Source organism: Hippopotamus amphibius, chromosome 9, assembly GCF_030028045.1.
Source record: "Hippopotamus amphibius kiboko isolate mHipAmp2 chromosome 9, mHipAmp2.hap2, whole genome shotgun sequence".
Lineage (NCBI taxonomy): Eukaryota > Metazoa > Chordata > Mammalia > Artiodactyla > Hippopotamidae > Hippopotamus > Hippopotamus amphibius.
Genome location: NC_080194.1, coordinates 43,317,033 through 43,343,696, shown reverse-complemented (window position 1 = coordinate 43,343,696; position 26,664 = coordinate 43,317,033). Strand labels below are relative to the sequence as shown.

Genomic DNA, 26,664 nt, shown 5'->3' with positions numbered 1-26,664 from the left:
CAGTACAATTTGCTATTAATTGTCAGTCCATTTCTGTCTCCCTCATATAAACACCCCAGGGACAGAAATAACGTCCTGTTATATCTGACTCAGTAACACTTTGCTCAGAGCTTGGCACAGGGGGTTTCAGTTCATGTGTATAAAATGAGAGTGATTTAATGATTAGAGTCACCAATTTGTATTATTTTTAATAGCTTTATTGAGGTATAACTTACATATGATAGAATTCAACCATTTTAACTGTAAAATTCAATGCTTTTTAAAGTGAATTTACAGAGTTGTGCAACTATCACCAAAATTCAATTTTAGACCATTTTTAGTTACCCCAAAGAGATATCTTGCTTTCATGTGCTGTCAATCTCCATTCCTACTCCAGGTCCCAGGTGACCAAATATCTATCTGCTTCTATAGATTTGCCTTTTCTGAACATTTTGTATAAATGGAATCACACAATATGTTGTCTTTTGCTCTGGTTTCTTTCACTTAGCACAGTATTTTCAAGGTTAATCCACTCTGTGATATATATCAGTGGTTTGTTCCTTTTTATTGCTGATATTGTTGATATTTTTATTAAATTTTAAAAGTTATTTTCTTAGTGGTTGCTTTGGGGATTAAATACATATCTTCATTTTTAAAATTAATTAATTAATTAATTAATTTGGTTGTGCCAGGTCTCAGTTTCGGCCGGCGGGCTTCTTAGTTGTGGCATGCATGTGGGATGTAGTTCCCTGACCGTGGGTGGAACCCAGGCCCCCTGCATAAGGAGCATGGAGTCTTAACGACTGCGCCATCAGGGAAGTCCCTATATCTTCATTTATTACAAATTACATATTGATTATAATCTACTTCACATATAATCTACTTCAGACATAAACTAATTTAATTTCAGTAAAATTTAGAAACTTTGTTCCAGTGTAGCTCCATTTTCCCTCTCTTTTACTTTGGGCTCTTGTTTTTCTGTAAATTAAATTTTTATATGTTCATATACCCAACAATATAGTTTTAAAGTTATTGTTTTATGTAACTGCCTTTTAAAGCTATGAAGAGAAAAATGTGTATACTATCTTTGTATTTACTTGTGTAATCGCCTTCACTGGTGCTCTTTATCTTTTCACGTGGATTTGAATTACTCTGTAGTGCCATTTCCTTTCAGTCAGAAGGCTTTAGTATGTCTTTAGGGTTTTTGAAAGGCACAGTGCTAGCAGTGAATCATCTCAGTTGTTGTTTATTTGGGAATGTCTTTATTTTTGCCTTTAATTTTGAAGATAGTTTTACTGGGGTCAGAAATTGTGGTTGGTACTTGTTTTTCTTTCTTTCAGCACATTTTATTTATTATTCCACTGCCGCTGGCCTCCATTGTTTCTAATGAGATGTGAGCTGTTAATTTTATTGTTGTTCCCTTTATCTGATAAGTTTTTTTCTCTTGCTGCTTTCAAAATTTTCTCTTTGGCTTTCAACAGTTTTTACTATCATGTGTACAGGTGTGGCTCTTTTTGTGTTTATCTCACTTGGAGTTCACTCTCTGTCTTGGGTGTAGTTTGTTTTTCAAATCAAATTTGGGAAGCTTTTGATGATTATATCTTCAGATATTTTTTCTGTTCCTTTCTTTCCTCTTGCTAGAACTCCTGTTACTTGTATGTTGGTTTGCTCCATAGTTTCCCACAGGTCTCTGACTTTATTTTTCATTTTTTCTTTTTGTTTTTCAGATTGCATTATCTATATCTATTGATCTTTGAGTTAGATGATTCTTTCTTCTGCCAGCTCAGATATGTTGTTGAGTCCTCTTGAATATTTCATTCAGAATACAATTTCCAGGGACTTCTCTGGTGGTCCAGCAGTTAAGCCTCCACACTTCCACTGCAGGGGGAATGCATTTGATCTCTGGTTGGGGAACTAAGATCCCACATGCTACTTGGTGTGACCAAAATAATAAATTAAAAAAAAAAATTCCGTTTGGTTCTGTATATAATTTCTGTTATTGGTATTCTCTATTTGATGACTAATTATATTTTTATTTAATTCTTTAAATATGGTTTCCTTTAGTTCTTTAAAGTATTTATAATAGGTGCTTTGAAATATTTATCTGCTGATTCCAACATCTGGGCCCCCTTAGAGACAACGTCTATATGTAGTCCCCCCCTCCCCCGGTAAATGGGTCACACTTCCCTGTTTCTTTGCATGGTTTATGATTTTTTTTGGTTGAAAAACTATGTTTTAGATAATATATTGTAGCAACTCTTGATTCAGGTTCTTCTGCCACTAGGGGATGGAAGAGTTGTTGCTGAGTTTTGGGTTTTTGTTCTTTGTTTTATTTATTTATTGCTTTATTTGGTTTATTTAGTGACTTGCTCAGACTGTTTTATAGTGTCTTTCTCCTTTGTTGTGATGGACTGCTGATGTCTTTCTTTTTAACCATGCATATTTATTTAATTATTTGTTTATTCTGGTCATATTTTTTAAATTATTGTTTTAACTTTTAAACTTGGCTTCTTAAAGGTCATTCCTGGGTCAGTATAGATTAGTGGTCAACAATGACTGGCTTCAATCCTAGGCCAGGAAATCTTCCACCCTTTGTTGATGGATTTGTTTGTTGATTGGGGAATGCATTCAAAGTCCAGGCAATTATGTAGTTCTTTTCCAACCCTTACTTTCAGTGTGTTAAAGGCCTTACATTCACATAGGATCAGTAGATAGTTAGGATTTCTCCAGTTTCTCCTTAGCAGGTATGAAGCCTTATAGATCACCAGGGATTCCGTAGTAGGTCTTTTCTTTTGTTCCCCAGAATTCCCTTTAAAATTTCTGGCTTATCTGCAGGCCTGTTGCCTGCCCTAGCTAGTATTATGATCTTAGGCCAGCTGCAGTAGTGGCCTTCCTGGATAGCTTACTATTGTTCCCCAGTTTGTCCCTCTGTTGTTTTTGACAATGACTCTGGGCAATATCCAGAGCAAATTTTCTACACTCAGCTTCAAATTAAATCATCCCGCTCTGGCAGCAGTCATCCTCTTGGCCTGGCCTGATGGAATTACCCCCAGGGAGGTGGGGGTTGGGGGTAGGAGCAGCCTCAGGCTAAAATGCCGCACATTCTCACTGTTCTTAATATGGTTCAGTAATTCTTCTTGAATAAACATTTCTCAATTTGATGTATGCCTTTGGTTAATTTTCAGAGGCCCAAAGTGGTTGTTTTTGACAGTTTTGTTCAGTTTTATTGTTGCATTTAGAGAAGAGGGTTTGCTAATTAGTTTTGCTGTTATAGAAGTTCCACCTCCTTGTATTACTTTTGGCATCTTTATTTTTATTTAACTTTTAAAATTCCCTAGCTAGACCATAACCTCCTTTGGGCAGACACTAGCTATATCTTTTCCCTACATTGTCCATCCTAATATGCATTAAAACTTTAAGCTTTCTTTATCTGTCAAATGAAATTAATAATCCTGTGTTGCTTACTTCAAAGGATCAAGTGAAACAATGGTTAAAATCTTATTGTAAACTACAGATCTTCCTCAACTTACAGTGGGGTTACATCCCAATAAACCCACTGTGAGTTGAAAATGAATTTAATACACCTAACCTACCAGATATCGTGGTTTAGCCTAGCTTACTTTAAACATGCTTAGAACACAGTAGCCTACCGTTGGACAAAATCAACTAACACAAAGCCTATTTTGTAATGTTGAGTGTCTCATGTAATTTATTGAATACTGTATTTTAAGTGAAATACAGAATGGTATTATGGGTACAGAATGTTTGCAAATGTGAGACGGTTGTTTCCTCTCCATCACACGGCTGACTGGGAGCTGCAGCTCACTGCTGCTGCTGCTGCCCAGCACCACGAGTGAGTATCGTGCTGTGTACCACTAGCCCAGGAAAAGATCGAAACTCAGAATTCAGAGTATTTTCCTACTGAATGCGTATTGCTTTGATACCATTGTGAAGTTGAAAAATCTTAAGTGAACCATCATAATTTGCGGACTATCTGTATAAGCTTTGTAAATGGGTAAAGTTCTTTAAAAAATTTTAAGTAGTTTGTAAACTACAACACTAATTTTAAACGCTGCAATCTGTTGTGCATATTGGTACTTCCAAGTGTTCATCCTTCACCCCCGGAATTTTTTCTTGTCATTTTTGTGCTCATAGGTTTTGGTATTGATTTGAAAGAAATAATTCAGGTTTTTTGAGGGCAGCAGCAGGCTACTCGTAAAACAGTCAGAATGAAAGCAGCTCCACTAGGAGAGAAATCTTTAGCACCTCTGTCAGTTTTCCTCAGTCATCATGCCACCACCTGGCTCACCATTGCTTGTTCTGCCCAAGATAAGCTACCAGTAGAGGCTTCTCTGGACACTGAAAGTAAATGCTGGAGAGATGTGAAGCCAAGTAGTTGACTGAGATATGCCAAGAAGTACCAAGCACCTCAAAACTTCTTTAAGAGTTGTTTTTTGGAGTATCATGAAGGACGGTTCATTATTTATTCAACTGCTATGCATTTAGTACCCATTATAGCTAGGTAATATTCTGGGTATTGGGATACAAGACAAAATAAACAGAATCCTTATTCTCATGGAACTTGTAACTCTAATGGGGGAAAGAATAAACAAATATGCAAGAGAATATATCAGTTAGTAATTGGTGTCAATAGGAAAAGTAAAGCAGGCAGTGGGGACCGAGAATAACAGTGAAAGTTATTTTTAGATAGGTTGGTTAAGGAAGTACTTTCTGGCAAGGTGACATTTGTGCAGAGACCTGAAAGAAGTGAGGGAGTATGCTATCTGAATATCTGGGGGAAGGGCATTTTAGGTGTGGGAAATAGCAAGTGCAAAGACCCTGAGGCATAAACATACATATGTGTTCAGGGAACAAGGAGGTCATTGTGATTGGAGTGGAGAAAGCAAGGGATAGTGGCAAGAGTTGCTGCCGGAGAGGTGGCATGTGAGACCAGATCATATAAGGCCTTGTAGATCTTCATGAGGACTTTGAATTTTATTCTGAATAAGATGGGAAGCTATTGCAGAGTTGTGTATGCTGACACAAGTAATGTAGACTTACTGTGGTTCAGCTCCAGGGAGCAGGGGCAACTCCATACTTGGCTCTGGAGAGGGAGCTAGATGGGACTTACACAGCAGGCACTTACTTATCTTACTTGTCTTATTTAAGAAGTGAAATCAGATTGGATCAGTAGCATATGGCAGCTAAGATCCTAGACAGTAGGCAGGAATAGAAGTCAGGCAGACAGTGCTTTTACTGTCTCATAACTGCCTGTGTGTGTCCAGCAGGGACCCCGTAGGTAGATTTGAACTGCCTCCATGGCGGAATCCATCAGGGTCCAAACAGATCACAGAGACCTTGAGTTAAAGGAGGGTTAGGGGCCTGCTATTCCAGAGGAGAAACCAGTGCTGTATTGGGAGACTAGGGAAACTGGGAAACTGATCTAGCCCAGTGCAAGTAGCTTGGACATTGGCATCAAAAGACCTGGGTATTCTCTCAATTCTTAGTTATGAGACTTTAGGAAAGTTACTTCATTTCTCTGGACTTAAAGTTTATCCACCTATACTTAGTGTAGTGAAAATAATACCTATTTTGCAAGATCATTGTGACCTTATAAAACTTATAGGGACTAATAAGGTAAGTCCTTAGCACATGGTAGATCTTCAGTAAATAGTAGCTGCTGGTAGTAGAGGTAATATTTATAATAGTAATGGTTGTTTTACCTTTACAGAATGCTCATTGTATACCAACCATTGTTGTAAGCAGAATTCGTAGGCATCTCAAATTTAAGTCCAAATCCAAATTTCTGTCCTTCATACCAAAACATGCTCCTTTCACAGTTCTCATCCCAGCAAATGGCATTGTTATTATTCCAGTTTCTCAAGTTTACTTTGGAATCCTCCTTAATGTCTTTCTTTCTCTCATACTCCACAGTCAATCTGTTAGTAATTCCCATCAGCTTGATCTTCAAATTATACCCAAAATATGACTACTTCCCACCAACACCACCACTGCTACCACCCTATTTCAAGCCACCATTACCTTTCATCTGGAACATTTTAATAGCATCCTAACTGATGTCCCTGCTTTTCCTCTTGCCTTCCTGCTCTCTGATCTCAGCTCAGTAGTCAAAGTAATCTTCTTAAAATGAAGTCAAATCAAGTCACTCTTCTGCTTGAAGTACTCCCAGTCTCATTTAGAATGAAAAACAACGTCCTTATACTGGCCTGCAAGGCTCTACGTGATTTGGCCTTCACTACCTGTCTGATCTCACTGCCTGCTCTTCTCTCTTACATTCACTGTGCTCTGGCTAAACAGGGCTTCATGCTATTTCTCAGACATAGTTCCACTTCGGAGCATTTGCCTTTGCTCTTTTCTCTATTTGGACAGTTTCTCCTCAAGAGACCTGCATGGCTTGCTTCTTCAACTTATTCAGGTCTTTGCTTAGATTTCACTCAATGACACTTTATCTATCCATCTTATTTAAAATTGTACGTCCTCCCCTTGGTGCTCCCTATCCACCTTCAGAGGACTTCTCTAGTATTTATTGCCATCTGATATACAGTATATTTTACTTTTTAAAAAAATTTTGTCTCTTCCTCCCCCTTCCCAACTGGAATGTAAGATGGAATTTTTATTAATCTTATTCACACCGCTATATATTTCAATTCCTCTGTCAAGCTTATGTACGTCAAATGGCGTTTGGCATAGAAAGCCTCAGGCAGTGTCTTCAAACTGGGCGTCAAAATCTCCTTGGAAATACAAATACATAGATTCCTGAGCCCTATCCCAGACACAGCATAGAGGATATTCTGTACCACGTGAAGGAGTAGGGATTTTGTTCCCAAGGCTTTTGAGGAGAGTAATGCCCTTATCCAACCTATGCTTTAATAATACCAAGGATGAATTAGAATTGGTTAGAATGGGGAGCAAGAGTCCTCTTAGGACTGTTTAGTTCAGACAAGAGGTATTGAAATTTGAACTAGAGAACATTAGCTATGAGAAAGGTAAGGTTATCAGGACTTGGTGATTGATTGGGTGTGAAAGAGTGGGAGGAATTTAGGATGACTTTCAGGATTTTGGGCTTAAAGTGCCAGGTGGATGGGTTGTCAGTAACTGTGAGACGGCCACTATAGGATGGAAGAATGGCCTGGGGGAAAAATGTTGAGTTTACTTTTGGACATGATGAGTTTGAATTGCTTACGGAGTTATCAGGAAGAAACGTTCAGGAAGTAGGTATGTGTGAAGGTAGATGTGAGTGAGAACTGCATTATAATAATTATTTTAAGAGAGATGTGAATTTCATGTGTCATGACCTAATCTAGACAACTACAAATCTACTTTCTGTCTCTGTAGATTTGCCTATTCTGGACATTTCATAGAAATGGAATCACAGCATATGTGGCCTTTTGTGACTGGTTTCTTTCACTTATGTTTTCAGGGTTCATCCATGTTGTAGTATGTATCAACACTTCACTCCTTTTTATTGCCAAATATTCCATTGTATGGATATACCACATTTCATTTACCCATTCATCAGTTGAACATTTGGGTTGTTTCCACCTTTTGACTATGAATAATGCTGCTATGAACATTAATGTTCATACATTTTCATTTCTTTTGGTATAGAAGTGGCATTGCTGGGTCATGTGGTAACTCTGTGTTTAACTATTTGAGGAACTGTCAGACATTTTTCCCAAAGTGGCCATATCATTTTACATCCCCACCAGCATTGTATAAGGATCTCAATTTCTCCACATCCTTGCCAACACTTTTCATTATCTGTCTTTTTGATTATAGCCATCCTAGTGTATGTGAAGTGGTATCTCATTGTGGTTTTGATTTGCATCTTTTCATGTGCTTATTGGCCATTTATGTAACTTCTTTGAAGAAATGTAGTTTGAGATCCTTTTCCCATTTTTTAAATTGGGTTATTGGCTTTTTTATTATTGAGCTGAGAATTTCTTATATAATTTTAAATACAAATCCCTTATGTAAATGGTCTGAGAAAATTTTCTCATTCTGTGGGTTGTCTTTTCACTTGCATGATGGTGTCCTTTAATACGCAAAAGTTTTTAGTTTTGATTAATTCATTTTATCTGTTTCATTGTTTGTGCTATTGGTATCATAATTAAGAAACCATTGCCACATCCAAGGTCACAAAGGTTTATGCTGTCTTTTCTTATTTCTTCTAAGAGTTTTGTATTTTTAGCTCTCTCATTTGGGTCTTTGATCCATTTGGGATGCTAGTCTTGACCTGTCTCTTACTTACTTTGTGACCTTGGACTGTTCATTTGCCTTTTCTCAGTCTAACTTCTTTCATCTGTTAAAAGTTGATATGTGAGTACACAAAACAACAACAGAAAACATTAGTTGCCACAGTTGGGAGTTGTGGGGAGGATATTGACCACAAAGATGAGAGAACTTTTGGGGGTGATGAATATACCTTGTATCTTAATTGTGGTGGTGTTTGTACAACTATTTACATTTTTCAGGATTCATAGAACTGTATACCTAAAAGGAGTAAATTTTACTGTATGTAAATTATACCTCAATAAACCTAGCTTAAAAAAACAAAAAAAGTTTACCACTCTACAGAGTATGTGTTATTCTTTTCCGTTTTGAGGCTAGAGGAAACTGATGCTCAGGAAAGTTAGTGGACTTGCCTGTGGTCCCACATTTGGTATGTGGCAGTTCTAAGATTTGAACCTAAATCTGACTTATTATAGAGCTTATGATCTTCCTACTCATTTTTAGCCCTTCCCTGAAACTATTAAACAGTGTATGGATTCTGTTGTAAAAGGCTGACCTTCCCTCAAAAGCCAGGAACCCTGTCTACCTATGAGCCACCCCCCAGAAGTGGCTGTCATATTCTTATTCCAAATTTTGAACCCCTGGCAGACCTCATTTCTGACAGTCATTAGTTGAGATTGGAATCCATGCTACTGTGGAGTGCTACTCAGGCATGTCTCCTTCTGAGGCTGTGGCCCTCATTTTGGAGCAGCAGGAGACCAGTTTCAAAACTGATGAGTTTCTTTGGTTATGAAAAGCAATTTCTAACTTCATCCAGTCAGCAACACAGAGAGTACCTTGTCAGTAGGAGAGTACTCAGATGTTTGCAGGGCCCGCTGTGCTCCTAGGCATAGTCTTCCTTACCCTGGCTTATTTAGCAGAGAACCGGTTGGGTAGAAGAGAGATCCAAGGCAATCACCATCATCATTTACATCTGCTTGCCACTTTATAGTTTGCAGTGTATTTTAACATCTGTGAACTCTCTTAATTTTATTAGCACCTTGCTGGGAGAGCACTTATATTTAGAGAGACTGTGTACTTGGCCATTTTCTTGGATAACTCTGGCTGCAAGAGTGTTTTTTCCTTAAATTGTGCTTGAATGTGTATATCTCCTGTAACTTTTATCCTCAAATTCTTCTAGTTTCAGTTTGTCAACTGGTGGTAATTTAATCTAGCCTCTTGCTCTGGAGTGATTTGGCAGGGCTGCACATTGGGTACATATCAAGAAGTTCTATCCTCTGAATATGACCAATGGCATTTTCTTTTTTGCCTGTTTGCACCACTTTCCTCTCTTTGAGAACCCATCTTTCCTCCACCTCTCATTCCAGAACCTGGACAGACTAATTAATCTCAGAGCAGTTGTCATCAGGCCAGCTGTTGACTTTAACTGCCTGTCTTCAACATTTGACTTGTTTCCTATCCTGAGGTGCTATGGGAGAAGTTAATGACCTAAAAAATTGCCCGTTTATCATGTGAGCCTAGTTAGGAGGGAATTAATTTTTATAAAGTATAAATAATATATTTGGAGACACATTTTCAAACATGTGTTGGCCTGTGTGTCAGAGCTGGTTCCCTAAACAAGGTGGGACAAATTGGCTGGCTAATAGAGCTTAATGATAGATTTTCCATTAATCAGAATGGCGAATGTGCTTCATTAAGGTAATTAACAGAGCACTTGTGCAGGTGATACTTATTGCACACAAATTTCCAAGTTTCTTTCTTTCTCTTGAGTAAATTTTGAAAGTGATCTTGGCTGTGTTTCCTTGTTTGCATTAAAATGGTCAATGGCAATAAATTCCCATTTTTTTCCAAAACTGCTAGTAGCTAGCATTTTTCAGGACTCATAGAACTGTATACCTAAAAGGAGTAACTTTGCCCTCTGTAAGTGCAAAGATGGGTGATACACTTGCTGCTCTTCCTTCCAGCAGTCTGTATGCTTATCACCAGGCACTCGGGCTCCGCTGGTGAACAGTAGAAGTGCATCCTCTCCCAGCTCCTAGACTAGCATCCTTAGAATTAGAAAGGACCTCAGAGAGCCTAAAGTAATTGATTTTACGTCAGGACATTGAAGCCCAGAGAGGGGAAGGGACTTGGCCAGTGCCACACAGTACACTCATGGTAGAGGCATCTATGGGTTAGTGGAACTAGTACTGAACTGTGTCAAATTGTGTCACCTCTCTGCTTCTCAGTATCTCCATGTGTAGTGTGAAAAGTGTCTAGCATAGGGCCAAGTACAAACAAATGGCTTTTTAAAAATATTTATTTATTTATTATTTTATTGGCTGTATTGGGTCTTTTTTTTTGCCGTGTGTGGGCTTTCTTCTTAGTTGTGGTGAGTGGGGGCTACTCTGCGTTGTGGTGCACAGGATCCTCATTGCCGTGGCTTCTCTTGTTGCTCAGCATTGGCTCTAGGTATGTGGGCTTCAGTAGTTACAGCACATGGGCTCAATAGTTGTGGCTCACAGGCTCTAAAGCGCAGGCTCAGTAGTTGTGGTGCACGGGCTTAATTGCTCCATGGCATGTGGGATCTTCCTGGAGCAGGGATTGAACCCGTGTCCCCTGCATTGGCAGGCAGATTCTCAACCACTGCGCCACCTAGGAAGCCTCACAAATGGCTTTTTTTAAAGTCCTCTTTCTACTATACCATGTTGCTTCTCTTATGAGTATAACCTGAAGATTATAGATTGTAAGCTGATATCAGGAAAAATTAGCTATTATTAATTAATAATCAAAGCTGTCTTTTTTTTGTTTCTCCGTAGGATTCTCAGTTGTCCACAATGAACCCTGTTTATAGCCCCGTGCAGCCTGGGGCTCCTTATGGCAACCCTAAGAACATGGCCTACACAGGTGAGTGGTGTGAGAATGGCGCTCATTTTGAGAGAAGTGGTAGTTAAGGACGTTACCACATAACATGCCGAATGACTTTTGGTATACTACGCCTACAAGAAGCTTGGGAATTTGTAGAAGGGAGACATGTCTGGAGTCTACTGGAGATGGAAATGACATTCTTAAGACCATGGGTTATTGCATTGACAACTGGGGGAAAGGAAGGGAGGTAACATATATTTATTATTGAGTACCTACCATAGGCCTAGCCCTGCACTGGGCACTTTTACATATCATGTTTAACTTTAATCTTAGAAGTAGTTATACATGGTGAGGTTCATTATCACCATTTTATAGATGAGAAAACTATAGTCACAGTAAGAGGCCACAAAACGAAACAAAAATAGATATTTGAACCCAGGTCTGCTGATTCTGAGGGCTTATCTGTTTCCTGACTGCATACCATACTGATTCCTACAGCACTGCCTTTGTGTATGTTGTCCCTCTGTCTAGAATGGCATTGTCCCCTGACAACTTCACCTTATCCTTTAAGATCTCTGCTCTGAGCTCAGACAGCACTTTTCCAGGGAGGATTCTCTTCCTTACCTGGCCTTGGGCAAGTTTTTTAACCTTCCAGAGCCTGCATGTTCTCATTATAAAATAAGGGCAATAGTATTACCCTGTTTCATGGGCTGCTACAAGGATTAAATGAGCTAGTATAAGGCACTCATCATATAAAATATGGCACAAAGTAAGTACTTAATAATGATTATTATTTACAAATAAAGATGGGTAGGATGTATCATAATGGAAGTGAATGAGAAAATGTATGTAAATTGTCTAGCATGGTGCTTAGCATATCATGAGCCTTCAAAAAATATAATGAATATAGATCCAAGGTAAAGATAACAATATGAATGAACACGTGGGGGTAAGAAGGTATGGTCACGGTACAGTCAGTACTCGAGATTAGATGGAGCAAGAAGTAGAAAAAGGGAAAAATGGGAAATGGAGCTCCAAAAGTAGAGTAATAATGGTCTTGGTAGCAGGATTAGAGGTGGGAGGGTAGAGAATTTCACCCTGGAAGAGAATGGGGGAGGGGTGGAGTGTACTGGTTCCTTTTTATAAATTTGCACTTTAGCATGTATGCTATATAGCCTCCTAGATTGAGAATGGAGGGAATCTCAGAGAACTTTTTGTCTGGTTGTTCCAAATTTTGTTCTATAAGAACATTGGCTTGGGGGGAGGGGGGGTGGGGAGGAGGGTAGGGGTGTGGCTTCAGAAAATCCTCAAATATCTGATTTGATTTTTGAAAAATATTTAGAACTATTTTTATAAAGCAAGGATACACATAAGATATCAATGTGTTAAGCTTCTAAGAATGCATGTTCATTTAAAAAAAATGCTAACATTTGCAGCTGCTTACGCTTGTAAGTCAGGATTTTCTCAATGTGTGCAACCCAAATAACATTCGGAAATATATTGTAGATTGAGCCTGATATGACTAAGCTGTCATCACTGATTTTCAATTTCATATGTTTGTGTTTATCACAACAGCTTTATTATCCTGATTTAACCCTAATAGTAAATACATTCTGTTTGGACTTCTATTGTATGCTTATTCTAATACAATTAATTTCACTAACCAGGGTGCATGGTCATTGTCCCATGCACCACTAGCTCAGGGAGCCTGTTGCTTTTTCTCTTCCCAGTTCAGAGTATTCCAGCAACCTAAGTTCCTTTGCCAGAGGGGACTGAGCTGCTTTGGCAGACAGAGCCCAGGGGAATCCTTCAGGTTTCCTGTGATCCTGGTTGCCTTCATTATTACTGAGTGGCTATACCCGAGAAGGAAATGGTTGCATTTATCTATTGATTTGCACAAAGATTAGGCAGTGTGATATATTATATATGTGTTTCAACTGAATGAACAGCAATCAAGTTCAAATCCCAGCTCTTTCAGATAATAGCTAGATGACTTTGGACAAATTGCTTAAACTCCTTAAATTTTAATTTCGTTTATAAATTGGGATAATACTATCTATTTCATAGGATAGTTGTGAGAATTAAATGAGATAATTAGTACTCTTCCACAGGGAGAGAGGGAGGATTGTCTTTGTTTCTACTAATCACCGAGAATTATTATCAGCCTTGAACTATGTTTTAAGTTAATTTTTCTGCTGGGATTCTAAGACTACACAGATAGTGTAAACTCCACATAAGTAGAATAAATTCACACTTCACACGAGCCAAGGTTTCAAATTCTTAGGGAAACTTTCATTTTTAACCTAAGCTTCCTGTTGTCCCTACTTTTCAGACAATTTGTTTGAAAATGACTTAGGACTTCTCTAAATTCCCAGCATAAAGCAAGGGAATTTGAGTTCCAGCTGTTGGTTTTTCCAGGGCCCAGAGCCTCATCCCCCATCCTGCTGCCTCTCCCGCCCCTCCCCCGTCCCCCCATAGCTATGAAAAACAAGCCCTTTGCCCAGACCAAAAAACTTTCCAGAGCATCTCAATATCAGCTTGCTGTGAGAGTTCCTGATTTTTAATTTTCTTTTCATTTTTTGACCCCTGGAGATTTCTTTTTCTTTCTTAAAATCTCAAGTCTGCCTATGTTTGGTATATAACATAAAATGTTTGTTATACTTTTTATCCAGTTTTTCTAGGTGTTACAGAGTAGGCAGATTTTCAGGTTATCTTTTCCTTCACATTGCAAGAAATAAAGATCCACGTGAGATAATCTGTAAACAAATGCCAAATACAGTGCATTAGAGTTAACATTTGTTTTTACTGTTAGTTACAATAATGGTTATGTTAAAGTGTTAAATACCATTTGGCAAGCACATACTAGGTACTTTATATATATTAATCATAATCTTATTAATCATAAACCCCATAATACTCTTAACAGTTACTTTAACTGTTAAAAGAAGAGTACTATGTTTAATTCAGGTTGTATTACTTGGCCAGCATATATAGCTTCTGAAGGATGAGGCAAGATTTGAATTCGAATCTTTGTGATACCAAAGTGATATGCTTTCTGTTATAGCAAACTGATTTGTCTTAAAATATGTGCTTCTTTCACTGCTTCCAGTGATAAGCTAGGGGAGAGGGTTGTCTTTTCAGGTACTAGGACTAGGGAGCCTCACCTTTGAGGAGCTAGGGAGCCTGCTCCTGGCCAGCAGTTTGGGGTAGGCTGGGAGGGGGGTAGTAGAAGTGGAGGTATCGTCTACTTCAGGGGTAATAGGGTGGTGGCCACAGGGAGCAGAGAAGTTGGAAAAATTCCAGATTTGAAATTCTCTCTGAAATGTAAGAGGGAAATAAAATACAGCTTTGCAATTACAATCCTGACACCAAGTTCAACATGCAGGTTCTTTCCCCACACGAAGCTATTCTCTTACACCAGCTGAGTGTCCCACAATTCAACTCAATTCTGACACTGTTTACCTAGAGATAATGTCAGATTCCACAGGTTGAGAGCTTAGTCCCACATAATTGTCCTCATTTCAGGAGCCAATCACAAGTCCAGATTGTGACTCGTGCTTCTGACTGATTGGCTATAAATCAGAGGTTCACATAACCCCCTCGGGTTCAGTTAATTTGCCAGAGCAGCTCACAGAATTTAGGAAACAAGTTTACTCACTAGATTATTGGTTTATTATAAAAGGAATAGCTCAGGAACAGGCAAATGGAAGAGATGCATAGGGCAATGTATGCTGAAAAGAATGTGGATCCTTCAGAGGGCGCCACGCTCCCAGCACCTCCACATGTTCACCAATCTGGAAGCTCTCTGAACCTCATCCTTTTTGTTTTTTATGTTGGCTTCAGTACATAGGTATGATTGGCCAGTGGTGATTGATTCAGCCTGCAGCCCCTCTCCTCTCCCCAGAGGTCAAGAGGAGGGCAGGGTGGGACTGAAACTTTCAACTCTCCAATCACATGGTTGGTTCCCTTGGCAACCAGCCCACATCCTGGTGCTTTCCAGAAGTTACCTTATTTACATGAACTCCTGTGTTGTTGAAAGGGGTTTGTCACGAATATCAAGACATCATTTGGGAATTCCCTGGCGGTCCAGTGGTTAGGACTCTGCACTTCCAGTACAGGGGGCACAGGTTTGATCCCTGGTTGGGCCATAAGATTCTGCATGCCGTGAGGCGTAGACCAAAAAAAAAAAAGACATCTTTGTTGCTCTTATCACTTAGGAAATTTCAAGGGTTTTTAGGAACCCTGTGCCAGGAACAAGGATGAAGACCAAATACATACTTCTATTATAAATCACAATATCACAGCAATAAAAACTATCTTCTAGCCAATTGACAGTGTTCTCTCTCTCCCTTTTAAAGTTCCTTTACTGAGCATTTACTATGTGCCAAAAATTGAGCTCAGTGTTTTACAGACAATATTTACTCTTATACTTGCAATATTCCTATGAAGTGGTTATAATTAGCTCCTTGTACATCTTGGAAAAGTGAATTTAGAGAATATAATCTGTTCATATACTTTAAAATACTGAAAGCGTAGATAGTGTCATAGACTGAATTGTTCATGTCCCCCCAAATTCATATGTTGAAGTCGTAGCCCCCAGTATGATGTTATATGGAGATGGGGCCTTTGGGAGATAATGAGGTCGTGAGGGATTAGTACCCTTATAAGAAGAAGAGACACCAGAGCTCTCTCTCTGCCATGGGAGGACCCAGCAAGAAGGCAGCCATTAGCAAACCAGAAAGAGGGAGCCCTCTAGAACTCAGCCAGGCTGGCACCCTGATCGCATAACTTCTAGCCTCCAGAATTATGAGAAGGAAATTTCTGTTGTTTAAGCCACCCAGTCTCTGGTATTTTTGTTGTGGCAGCTCCAGGTGACAGTAAAGATAGTAAGTACAGTGAACACTTGAATACGCTTCATATGGATTCACCATGGCAATGGGTTTTTTACAGACTGGGACGTTTCTTTTTCTGAAAGGCCTCAGAAATGTTTCTCTGCTAGAAGTTTAAAATGTAGTCAAGACCGAAACATTCTCTACTTTTCTTTCTTTTTCTCTTCTTTTCTTAAAATGTTCTAATTAGAGTGTCCAGGCATCACCAGAGGTCTGATATATGTGCTGAAGAGAGGACAGGTTTTGGAGTCTATCAGATCTGGAGTAGAATCTAGGCTCTGCCACTAATGAGCTGTGTGACCTTGAGTGAGTTATTTAACCTTTCTGAATCTCAAATTTCCTCAACTGTAAAATGGGATAATGATCTATAGAGATGGTTGCTTCTTGTTCATAAAGCCTCTGGCACCATGCTCATAGTTGACACAGTTAATGGATATCACAATGCAAGCTATGAGTATACCCTCTGTAGGGAAGAGAATATGGGATATGGAGTTAGTGACTTAGATTATAGACCTGATTCTGCTATTTAAAAACTATGCAACATCAGATAAATTATTAAGCTTTCTGGGCCTCAGTATATCCTTTGCAAAAAGAAAAAGGACTAGGAATGCCTTCTTTACAAGACAGCTGAGAGTAATAAATGTAACAGGGCCAACCATTGACTTGTAGTGAAGTTTCAAAAACCCAATTAGAAAAGAATTCTGAAATGTGAGTACAGATGGATCTCCTTACACTAACCCATTATTTTATAGGTGAGAAGATGGAGCAGTGTTTGAGGAAAGTGCTGGAGCTAGGTCTTGGGCCTAGGTCTCCCCATTCTGGGCCTGTATATTCATTATCTATCACAATGTAACACCCAAGGTTTTATCCTTGAAAACCTTTCTTGTCTACATCCTGTCCTGGCCACTTCCCAATCTTCTGCTGGCCGGCACCAGCTCGCATGCTCTCCCCACTCCTGTGCTGAGCCCTAAATGAATTTCCTGGTTTCAGCATGCAGCAAATATGTTCAATACTTCATATACCCCCCACAAAAGACATGACTTTCAAGGCTGCAAAACTAGGAAATCAATCTGTTCGAACACCTCACTGGCATTTTTAACCAGTTTGTTTTCCCCTATAGTGCTTTCTTTACTTAAAAAAATAATGTCAATTTAAGAAACAGATTTGTATTTGACACGGCAGTTTATCAGCTAGAGGGCTTTAATAAGCTGACAGCCTGCAAATACAATGAATAATGATATATCAGCAGGGTTTAAAAAAAAAAATTCTTTCTCTGCAGTGACCCAGGCCCTGCACCTTTCACCCTCCTTTGTAAGGATCACCTGGTGGAGGTTTTAAGACACTGACATTTGTACTTTGTTCTTTGCAAAGAACTTTTGTGGGTTTTTTTCCCCCTATTTATTTTTTATAACAAGTCTGGGGAGATAGTCCTTATTTTCCAGATAAAATGACTGGGGAATCAGCTTTCCCAAGGTCATATTATATAGCAGAGCCCCCAAAACCCCAGTTTTCTGCATTACAAAGCAAGAGCTTTTACTGCTCTAGCACACTTAGCTATGTCTTGGAAACCACCGTGATTAGGATCTGAGATGAGCCTGGAAAATGGATTTATTCCTGAAACTGCTCCACAAAACCCCCTTCTGATGTTCCAGCTGATCTCTGCTCAGAAAAGACTTCTCAGTCAATTACCTTTTCACTTATGATTGAAGGATAGCCTCTAAGGAGAATTCTTATCAACTTTTCTTGCTATAGTAGTTACTAGTAATCTCTCTGTTGTTAAGCTTTCATCCTATTTGACCTCTATATCATTTGACACTCCTAACTTCTCATTTCTTGAATTTTTCACTTTCCCTTGCTCTTTAATTATACCATAATTTTCCTGTTTATTTTTCCATTTGTTTTTCCTTTCTTCCTCTTTGGCTGTTCCTGAGTCTCAGTCTCCTTTCCAGCTTTTCTTCCCCTACTTACCCATTTAAAAATTGGTGTTGCCCAACAGCCTAGTTTCTCTTCTTCCCTAGTTTCAACTACTACCTGTAGACTTGATGACTCATATACTCTAGCTCTGTGACAAACCTCTCTTCTGAGCTTCAGATCAGGTTATCCACCTGTCTTCTGAACATCTCCATGAATGTCTCAGATTTTGCTCAGACTTAGGTCTAAAATTGAGCTTATTATCTTTTCCCTGTAACCTATTTTTCCTTTTACTAATTTGGGAGTGGTACCATCACCCACCTATTCCCTCAAATCAGAAACATAGGAGTCATCCTTGATATCCCTTTTTCTTTTTTTGCCTTCTAAGGCTAGTCACTAAGTCCTGTCTTTTTAAAAAATTGTGGTAAAATACATAAAATTATTTACCATCTTAACCATTTTAAAGTGTACAGTTCAGTGGCATTAAGTACATTCAAACTGTTGTGCAACTGTCACCACCATCTATACATGAAACTTTTCATCTTGCAAAACTGAAACTCTATACCCATTAAACAATAATTCCTTATATTCCCCCCCCACCTCCAGCCTCTGGCAACCACCATTCTGCTTTCTGTCTCTATGAATTTGACTACTCCATATGCCTCATAAAAATGTAATTATGCAATATTTGTCCTTTTATCACTGGCTTATTTCACTCAGCATAGTATCCTCATGGTTGATCCATGTTGTAGCATGTATTATCATTTCCTTCCTTTTTTAGGCTGAATAATATTCCGTTTATGTATATGCCACATTTTTAAAATCCATTCATCTGCCAATAGACGCTTGGGTTGCTGCCACCTTTTGGCTATTGTGAATATGCTGCTATAAACATGTGTGTACAGAAGTCTCTTTGAGACCTTGCTTTCAGTTCTTTTGAGTATATACCAGAAGCAGAATTTCTAGATCATATGGTATTTCTATTTTTAATTTTTTGAGGAACCTGGATCCTATCTTCCATAGCAACTGCACCATTTTACACTCCCACCAGCAGTGCACAAGGGATTCAATTTTTCCACATCCTTGCCAACACTTATTTTTTTGTGTGTTTTTAATAATAGCCAACCTAATGGGCATGAAATGTCTTTAAAAAAAAAAACTCTGTCATACAGAGTGAAGTAAGTCAGAAAGAGAAAGACAAATATTGTATGCTAACTCATATATATGGAATCTAAAAATGGTACTGATGAACTCAGTGATAAGACAAGAACAAGGACGCAGATGCAGAGAATGGACTGGAGAACTCGAGGTTTGGGGGGGGCGGGGGGTGAAGGGGAAGCTGAGATGAAGTGAGAGAGTAGCATAGACATATGTATACTACCAACTGTAAAATAGATAGCCAGTGGGAAGTTGCTGTGTAACAAAGGGAGTTCAACTTGAGGATGGAGTGGGACGGGGAGGGTGGGGGGGAGTCGAGGGAGGGAGGGAATATGGGGATGTGCATAAAAACAGATGATTGAACCTGGTGTACCCCCAAAAAAATAAAAAATAAAACTAATAAAAAAATAAAAACACAGATGATTGAACTTGGTGTACCCCCCCAAAAATAATAAATAAATTAAAAAACAAACAGATGATTGAACTTGGTATACCCCCCCAAAAAAATAATAAATAAATTTAAAAAAAACTTTATATTTCTCAGATTAGATCTTTCTTCCCCATCATTCCCACCCTTTACCATTCAGGCCATTATTACTCTTTCTTGAATTATTTACACTGCCCCCTAACTGGTCTATCTTTCTCACTCCTATCACATACCTTCTCCCCAGTGCATTCTTTACAAAGCAACTAAAATCATTTTTCTAACTTGAAAAGTTGAGCACATCACTCTAATGCTTAAAACCCTTTAATGATTCTTCACTGTCCTTTGGATAAAGTTGAAACTTGTTAACTAGCAGTAGGAGATTTTTATGACCTGACCATTCAGATCTCTCCAGTCCATCTTCTGCTCATCTTATCTATCTATATTCTCAGTTCAGGTGGTGGTTGGCATTATGTTTTCATTTAGAGCTATAATTTCATTAGATGTCATCAAGTACAATCCTCTTCTCAGATGAGGAATCTGAGGTTTTATAAGTGCCTAAGGAAAGAGCTTATTACAACGCACAGTGAATTCAGTATCTGATTCACTTGTACCCAGCTCAGCCCCTGGCATACCGTGAATATTGTCTAAATATTTTTTACATAAATAGATGGATGGACAGATATCAGAGTTAGAAGTAGAATCTAAAACTTTGGCAGCCAATGTAGTTCTCTTCCTACTTACTTTATGCTGCTTTGTTATTTCCAGGAATGAATATGTATATATAAACATCTGGTATGTAGTTAGGCTCTCATTAGGTACTAAAACATTAGTAGCCATTGTTTTATTAGTCATCGTTATATCCCCAGCGCCCAGCATAAGGATGGGTACAGAATAGAGTCTCAGTAAATTTTGAAGCGAGAAGTGAAAGAGAAAAGAAAGGAAGGAAGGAAGAGAGGGAGGGAACGAGAGAGAAAAGGAGGGGAGGGGATGGGGTCACGTCAGAGAATTATGAGATGGGGTTCTCAAGGGAAAGACTCCTTTGTTCTGGCTGCCCTTTCTAATGAGTAGCCCTCTGCCATGGCAAAGAGAGTCTGGGACAGGTCACCAGTGTGGGAGAGATTGTCCTTGCTTTGTAGGTGAATGAACTGAGGCTCAGAGAATTTAATTTGGATGATCTGTTGTGACTGGTCAATCCCTTTGGATGGACCAGATGGTAGAGGGGGATTTTTCTCCTTATGAGTTACGTAGAGACAACAGAGATCCTCAGAGAAAACAAAAGGGATCTTTTCCTCTCGCCTACTTGGTTTATAGCAAATTTTATTTTTTAAAACAATGATAGTTGAAGTCTAACAATTCCTTTGAGCTTCTCAACAAGGAAGAGGTATCCTCAAACCTCCTACATTACCTATGTAGTCAACTTTGGACTGGCTTACTTTGAGTCTCAGCTTCTTTGCTAACAAAGCCAGATTTGACCTCTAAAAACAAAATTAACTTTCAGTTATAAGATAAATAAGTACTAGGGATGTACAACATGATAAGTGTAATTAACACTGCTGTATTTTATATATGGAATTTACTAAGAGAGCAAATCCTGAGTTCGTATCACAAATAAAAAATATTTTTTCTATTTCTTTAATTTTATATCTGTATGAGATAGTGGATGTTTACTGAACTTGTGATAGCCACTTCATGATGTATGTAAGTCAAATCATCATGCTGTACACCTTAAACTTTATACTAAAGTGCTTTATGTCAATTATTTCTCAATAAAACTGGAAGAAAAAAATTTGACTCTCCTATACCAAATTTTCTCTGAAGCTTAAGAAAACACGGGTCCACAGAACCCCATGTAATAATAGGTAAGAAGTAAAATACAACTTTACCATTTGTAATTTCATTGAATCCTTATAACAGCTGTATGAGGTAGAAATTTTTATTAAAATATATATTTTTAAATTTTATTTATTTATTGGTTGCGTTGGGTCTTCATTGCTGTGCACAGGCTCTTTTAGTTGCAGAGAGCATGGGATACTCTTCATCACAGTGCGCGGGCTTCTTATTGCAGTGGCTTCTCTTGTTGCGGAGCACCGGCTCTAGGGGCGTGGGCCTCAGTAGTTATGGCGCTTGGGCTCAATAGTTGTGGCTCACGGGCTCTAGAGCGCAGACTCAGTAGTTGTGGCACATGGGCTTAGTTGCTCCGGGTCATGTGGGATCTTCCCGGGCCAGGGCTTGAACCTGTATCCCCTGCATTGCCAGGCGGATTCTTAACCACTGTGCCACCAGGGAAGCCCTAAAATATTGATTTTACAGAAGAAGAAAGACTAAGAAAGGTCAATAAGTGTGTACAAGTTTTTACTGATTGTAAGTGGCGAAGCCAAGACTACAACTTAGGTTTACTGGACTCTAAATCCAATTCCAGTGTCTTCCCACTCCACCAGGATGTCAGGCAACGCCTCTCTGGGTTTTAAAGGGAACACAAGCAGTGTGTCTGCCTCTGATACATTATGTGTGATGGCAGTGCAAAAAGCAAATGGATTAAATCTTGTCTGGGCAAGAATCATGCACATTAAACTAATTTCCTCTTTGCTCGTGACTAATTCACTTGCCTGGCTCACAAAATGATTTCCCACTTCGGTTGGAAAGAAAGCAGTGTTTTCCCCCAGAGAAAGAAGTGCTAGTGTTGGGTTATTATTCCCCTGCTCCTTTTGGTTTCCTGTTCTCTGAAGAAGTTGTTCATTTATTTCATGTCTTTCTAGACTGTGAGCTCCCTGAGTATAAAAGTCAAGAATCTCCTGTGCTTGGAAGAGAGCAGGCAGTTAATTACTCATTAAATATTCATTGATTAAGTTATTATCATTATGTTTATATTAATTATAAATCACTGCTGCTGTAGGTAATTCTTTTATAGTAATAACTACCATTAATGACTGTCAAATGGAGTGCCAGACACTTTAGGAAGAGCTATTACATATGAGGGAATGAAGTTCAACTATGTTAAATGACTTTCCCAAAGCCTTATAGCTTGTGTTACCTTAAATGAAAAATAAGTATATGTAAAAGAAATTTTTTTACTTTATTATGGCAAAATATACATAAAATTTACCATTTTAACCATTTTTAAGTGTATAATGTAGTGGCATTAAGTACATTCACAATGTTGTATAAACATACTTCATTATTTCCAGAACTTTTTCATCACCCCAAACAGAAATTCTGTATCCATGAAATAATAATTCTGCCTTTTCCCTCTCTCTAGCCCCTGATAACCTCTAATCTACTTTCTGCTTCTATGAATTTGCCTACTTTAGGTATTTCACATGAGTGGAATCATACAATTTGCCCTTTTATTTGGCTTATTTCACTTAGCATAATGTTTTCAAGGTTCATCCATTTTGTAGCATATATAAAAATTCATTCCTTTTTATGGCTGGATAATATTCCATTTTGTTTATCCATTCAACATTTGTCTCCTTAAATAGCCTGGAATAAACTTTAGCCCTTGGAGGTCGAACCATGGCTGTCAGCCTCTGCGCTGGTCCCTCAGCCAGCAAAAGCAACAGTCAGCAGTCAAACACATAAACAAACCCAGTATTTGGAGGACAAGGTCCTTATGGCCAGCCATAGCTCCAGCTGGCCATACCAGCAACTGAGGCCTTCACCCCCTCTGCTGCCTGCCTGTGGGAAGGGGCATGGTAGCTGCCAGGCAAAAGACTGAAATTAACTGAAATTTACCAGCCTCTTCATCAAGCTGCTCCTGGAGGCTGCATGCTTTTTGACTAGGCTCTAGTGTTCTGAAATAGTTACTTCAGACAGTTTCTGCCAGTTTTGGTTTGGTGGAGAGATGGATTTCTGGAGCTTCCTCTCCTGACATCTTTCAGGACATCACTCCCAATGTAGGTATCCTTGAAAAACAACAACAACAACAAAACTGGTGTCATATTAAAAAAAGATTTGTTACCATTGCATAGAAGAAAGTATCAATCAAGGATTTTTTTCTTTTCCAGGTAAGGTCTTATTGCATCCAGTATTCTTTGCAAATAAAGAATAGCAATCATCCTGCTTGATGGTAGGAAACGTGCTTTCCATGTATTTGTTCACAGTGACACACAGATTTTCAGAATTAGCTAAAGTAACAACAGTATATTCAGTCATTGGCATATTTCTGTTAAAAGATGGAAATACTGTCCTATAGCTCCCTTCATTTCCTGTCTTCTACCCTGGTGAAAAAAATCTTTATTCATTAGCATGCTGAGAGCTTTAGGTGCTCTCTTATCAAGATTTAGCTGCTTTCTTATACCTGGAGAGATTTCATTTAAGGTTTTACTTTAAGGTATTTCAGACTTGCTTTGCCACCCTGCAGGGTGCTAGCCCTCATGTCTTTCCCCTGGAAATACTCTCTGGAGTAAGCAGCAGGTTTGCTGAACAGAGCTCTGGGGGACACCAGATTCCAGCCCTGAATCTAATAATAGCAGTTCTATAGTGACTATTTGTTGAGCAACAAGTTATACTAGACATGAGCTGGGTGCTTTATATAGTTCATCTCATTTAATCTTCCTAAGATCCCTCGAGATAGGTATTATTCAGTTTTATAGATGAAAAAAACTGATGCAGGGAGGTCAAATGACTTTTCCAAGGTCAAAGAAGATTTCATTACAGTTTTGTTGGGCTCCAAAGACTCTTCTCTGACCTCTATCGCATTCTGAATGAGGGGAAGGCCTAGAATTTAAAAGTTCATTTATTTTGGCTCAGCTTGCTCATTCAAAAAATGAGGAGGTTAAGGATACACTGTACAATGTAGGGAATATAGCCAATATTTTATAGTAACTATAAATGAACTATAACCTTTAAAAATCATGACTCACTATATTGTACACTTGTATACCAACTATACTTCAATAAAAGAATAATATTAAAAAAAATTTTTTTTAAATGAGGAGGTTGCCCCTCAAGATGCCTTAGGAGCTGTTAAAGGGCAACAAGGTTAAACAAAATAGGTGCTCCTTTCCCCTCCAGTAGGTGTCTGCTCAGACCTATTTTATATATAAACTTCCAGGTGAGATTTTGTTTGGTGAGAGGGTTCTCCTGCCACAGGCAGAGGGAGCTACATGAACTGATCAGGATGAACTCTGACCTTCCAGTTTCTTATATACTCTATTCTTCAAATTGTAAGGTTATCAATTTTGTGAATACACATACATGCAATGACTGTGTGTCCTTCATGTATCTTGTCCCTCCATGGACTTGCTACCTTAACCAGCACAGATCTGTAAGAAGGGGAAAGACACAAAAATGCAAGGAGACAGAGTACAGTGAGACATGCTGCCTCAGAGGGATGTGCAACTATATTCCCAGAGCCTAACATAATAAATAGATGTACAAATTGCTGTGGAAACAAAGTGGGCCTAAGGGAGGGGCCATAACTCTATCAGAGGTTGTTATTAGGAAAGGGTTCTGAGAAGTCAAGCATGGAACTAGGTCTTGAAGCATGAGGTGGAATTCTCAGTTCCAGGTCTGGTTCTGCTGCTAATAACTGCAAGACACTGGGCAAATCTAGCCTTCACTTCCCATCCAGGCTCTGAGGGACCTAGGTGAGTTATTTAGCAATTTCCCTTCCAGCTTTAACATTCTGGGCATTAATCTATAAATTTCATTAGGTCTCTTTCATTATAAAACAACCGGCTAACTCATTCCCTTAATCTATTTCTTTTGCGTCATCTTGAGCACAATTTTCTGTGCTCCTTCTTGGAATCCCTGGTATTAATGAAAAGTTCAGAAACAAGGAAGGTGAGGTGAGCTCAGTACCCTTACTCAGAATCCTCTCCTACAGTGACAGTAGCTTCTGTCAGCCCAGGTCTTCTTGCCGTAGGGCTCCTGATGTTCTTGGGCAAGATCAGTAGGAAACCACGGGAAGCCTTTTCGCAAGGATCCTCCTATGAAAGGTTTGGGGTAAGCCAGAGCCACCTCCAGTGAGTGAGTTCCCTTTTCCTGCTAAATAAGCTCGTACAATTTAATTTTCTGTTAGTTATTTATGATTCTTAGTTAATAGAAATATAAGTTAGTACTTATACTGAATTATTCTTAGCCCTGAATGGTATTTAGTATAGTATTTATATTAAATTATAATTAGCCCTGAATACAGCTGAAAATAGGTGGGCTTTGGTAAAGGACTGGAAGAGCTTTTACCTGTGCTGTATAGATTCTCATTGGAATGATTTCTGTTGCTTAATATAGTGAGGGGAGTCCCTGTTTGAAGTCAGAAGACTTGAACTTGAATCCTGGCTCTGCCTGTAACTAAAAACTTCAATTCATCTTACTTCAAGGGCCTCAGTTTCCTCCTCTGTAAAGTAGGAAAAATAATACCTACCTTATCTATCATTTGTGTGTGAGACTTTAAGGAGATAATTGATCTCTAAGAACTTTTTTTTAAAATAAATTTATTTATTTATTTTATTGGCCGTATTGGGTCTTTTTTGCTGTGCGCGGGCTTTCTTTAGTTGCGGTGAGTGGGGGCTCCTCTTCATTGCGGTGCATGGGCTCCTCATTGCCGTGGCTTCTCTTGTTGCAGAGCACAGGTTCTAGGCGCATGGGCTTCAGTAGTTGCAGCACATGGGCTCAGTAGTTGTGGTTCACAGGCTCTAGAGCGCAGGCTCAATAGTTGTGGCACACGGGCTTAGTTGCTCCGTGGCATGTGGGATCTTCCTGGAGCAGGGATCCAACCCATGTCCTCCTGCATTGGCAGGTGGATTCTTAAACACTGCACCACCTAGGAAGCCCTCTAAGAACTTTTTAAATGAGGACACAGCTGATCAGGAGGGGAGCTGGGTCAACGATTGCACCGACTGTTCTTATGCTGGAGGTTAACTGCTTGGGCAGGCTGAGGCCTCGGGATAGAGGGTTGATGAGATTAGCAGTTTTACTAGTGCTGAAACATTCTTTTTTGTGTTTTGAAGATAGCTCCATGGCATTTGGGGGCAGAATCAACCTGCTTCCTGGACTTGTACTTCTCAAATAATGATAAGGTTTGGGGGTAGGAATGGAAGAAGTCCAGAGCGTGGGAAAAAAGGATACCTGGGGAGAGATGACACCCCAAGCACTACAGAGCAAAGTTGTTTTTTTTTTTTTTCCTTTCAAAAATAATTTTATTGAGATATAATTGACACACAGTAAACTGCATGTATTTAAAATGTACAATTTGATTTT

At 39.0% G+C, this 26,664-nt stretch overlaps 1 protein-coding gene across 4 annotated transcripts in view; it reads left to right on the top strand.

The window, feature by feature from the left end:
- Nucleotides 1-26,664, top strand: part of FAM168A (family with sequence similarity 168 member A) — a 199,146-nt gene that overhangs the window by 122,442 nt on the left and 50,040 nt on the right. For all 4 annotated transcript variants that reach the window (XM_057748280.1, XM_057748279.1, XM_057748277.1 and 1 more), the window contains exon 2: nt 11,031-11,118. In XM_057748280.1, the coding sequence (XP_057604263.1) occupies nt 11,049-11,118 (70 nt within the window). In that variant the 5' untranslated portion in view covers nt 11,031-11,048. The remainder of the gene's footprint in view (nt 1-11,030; nt 11,119-26,664) is intronic.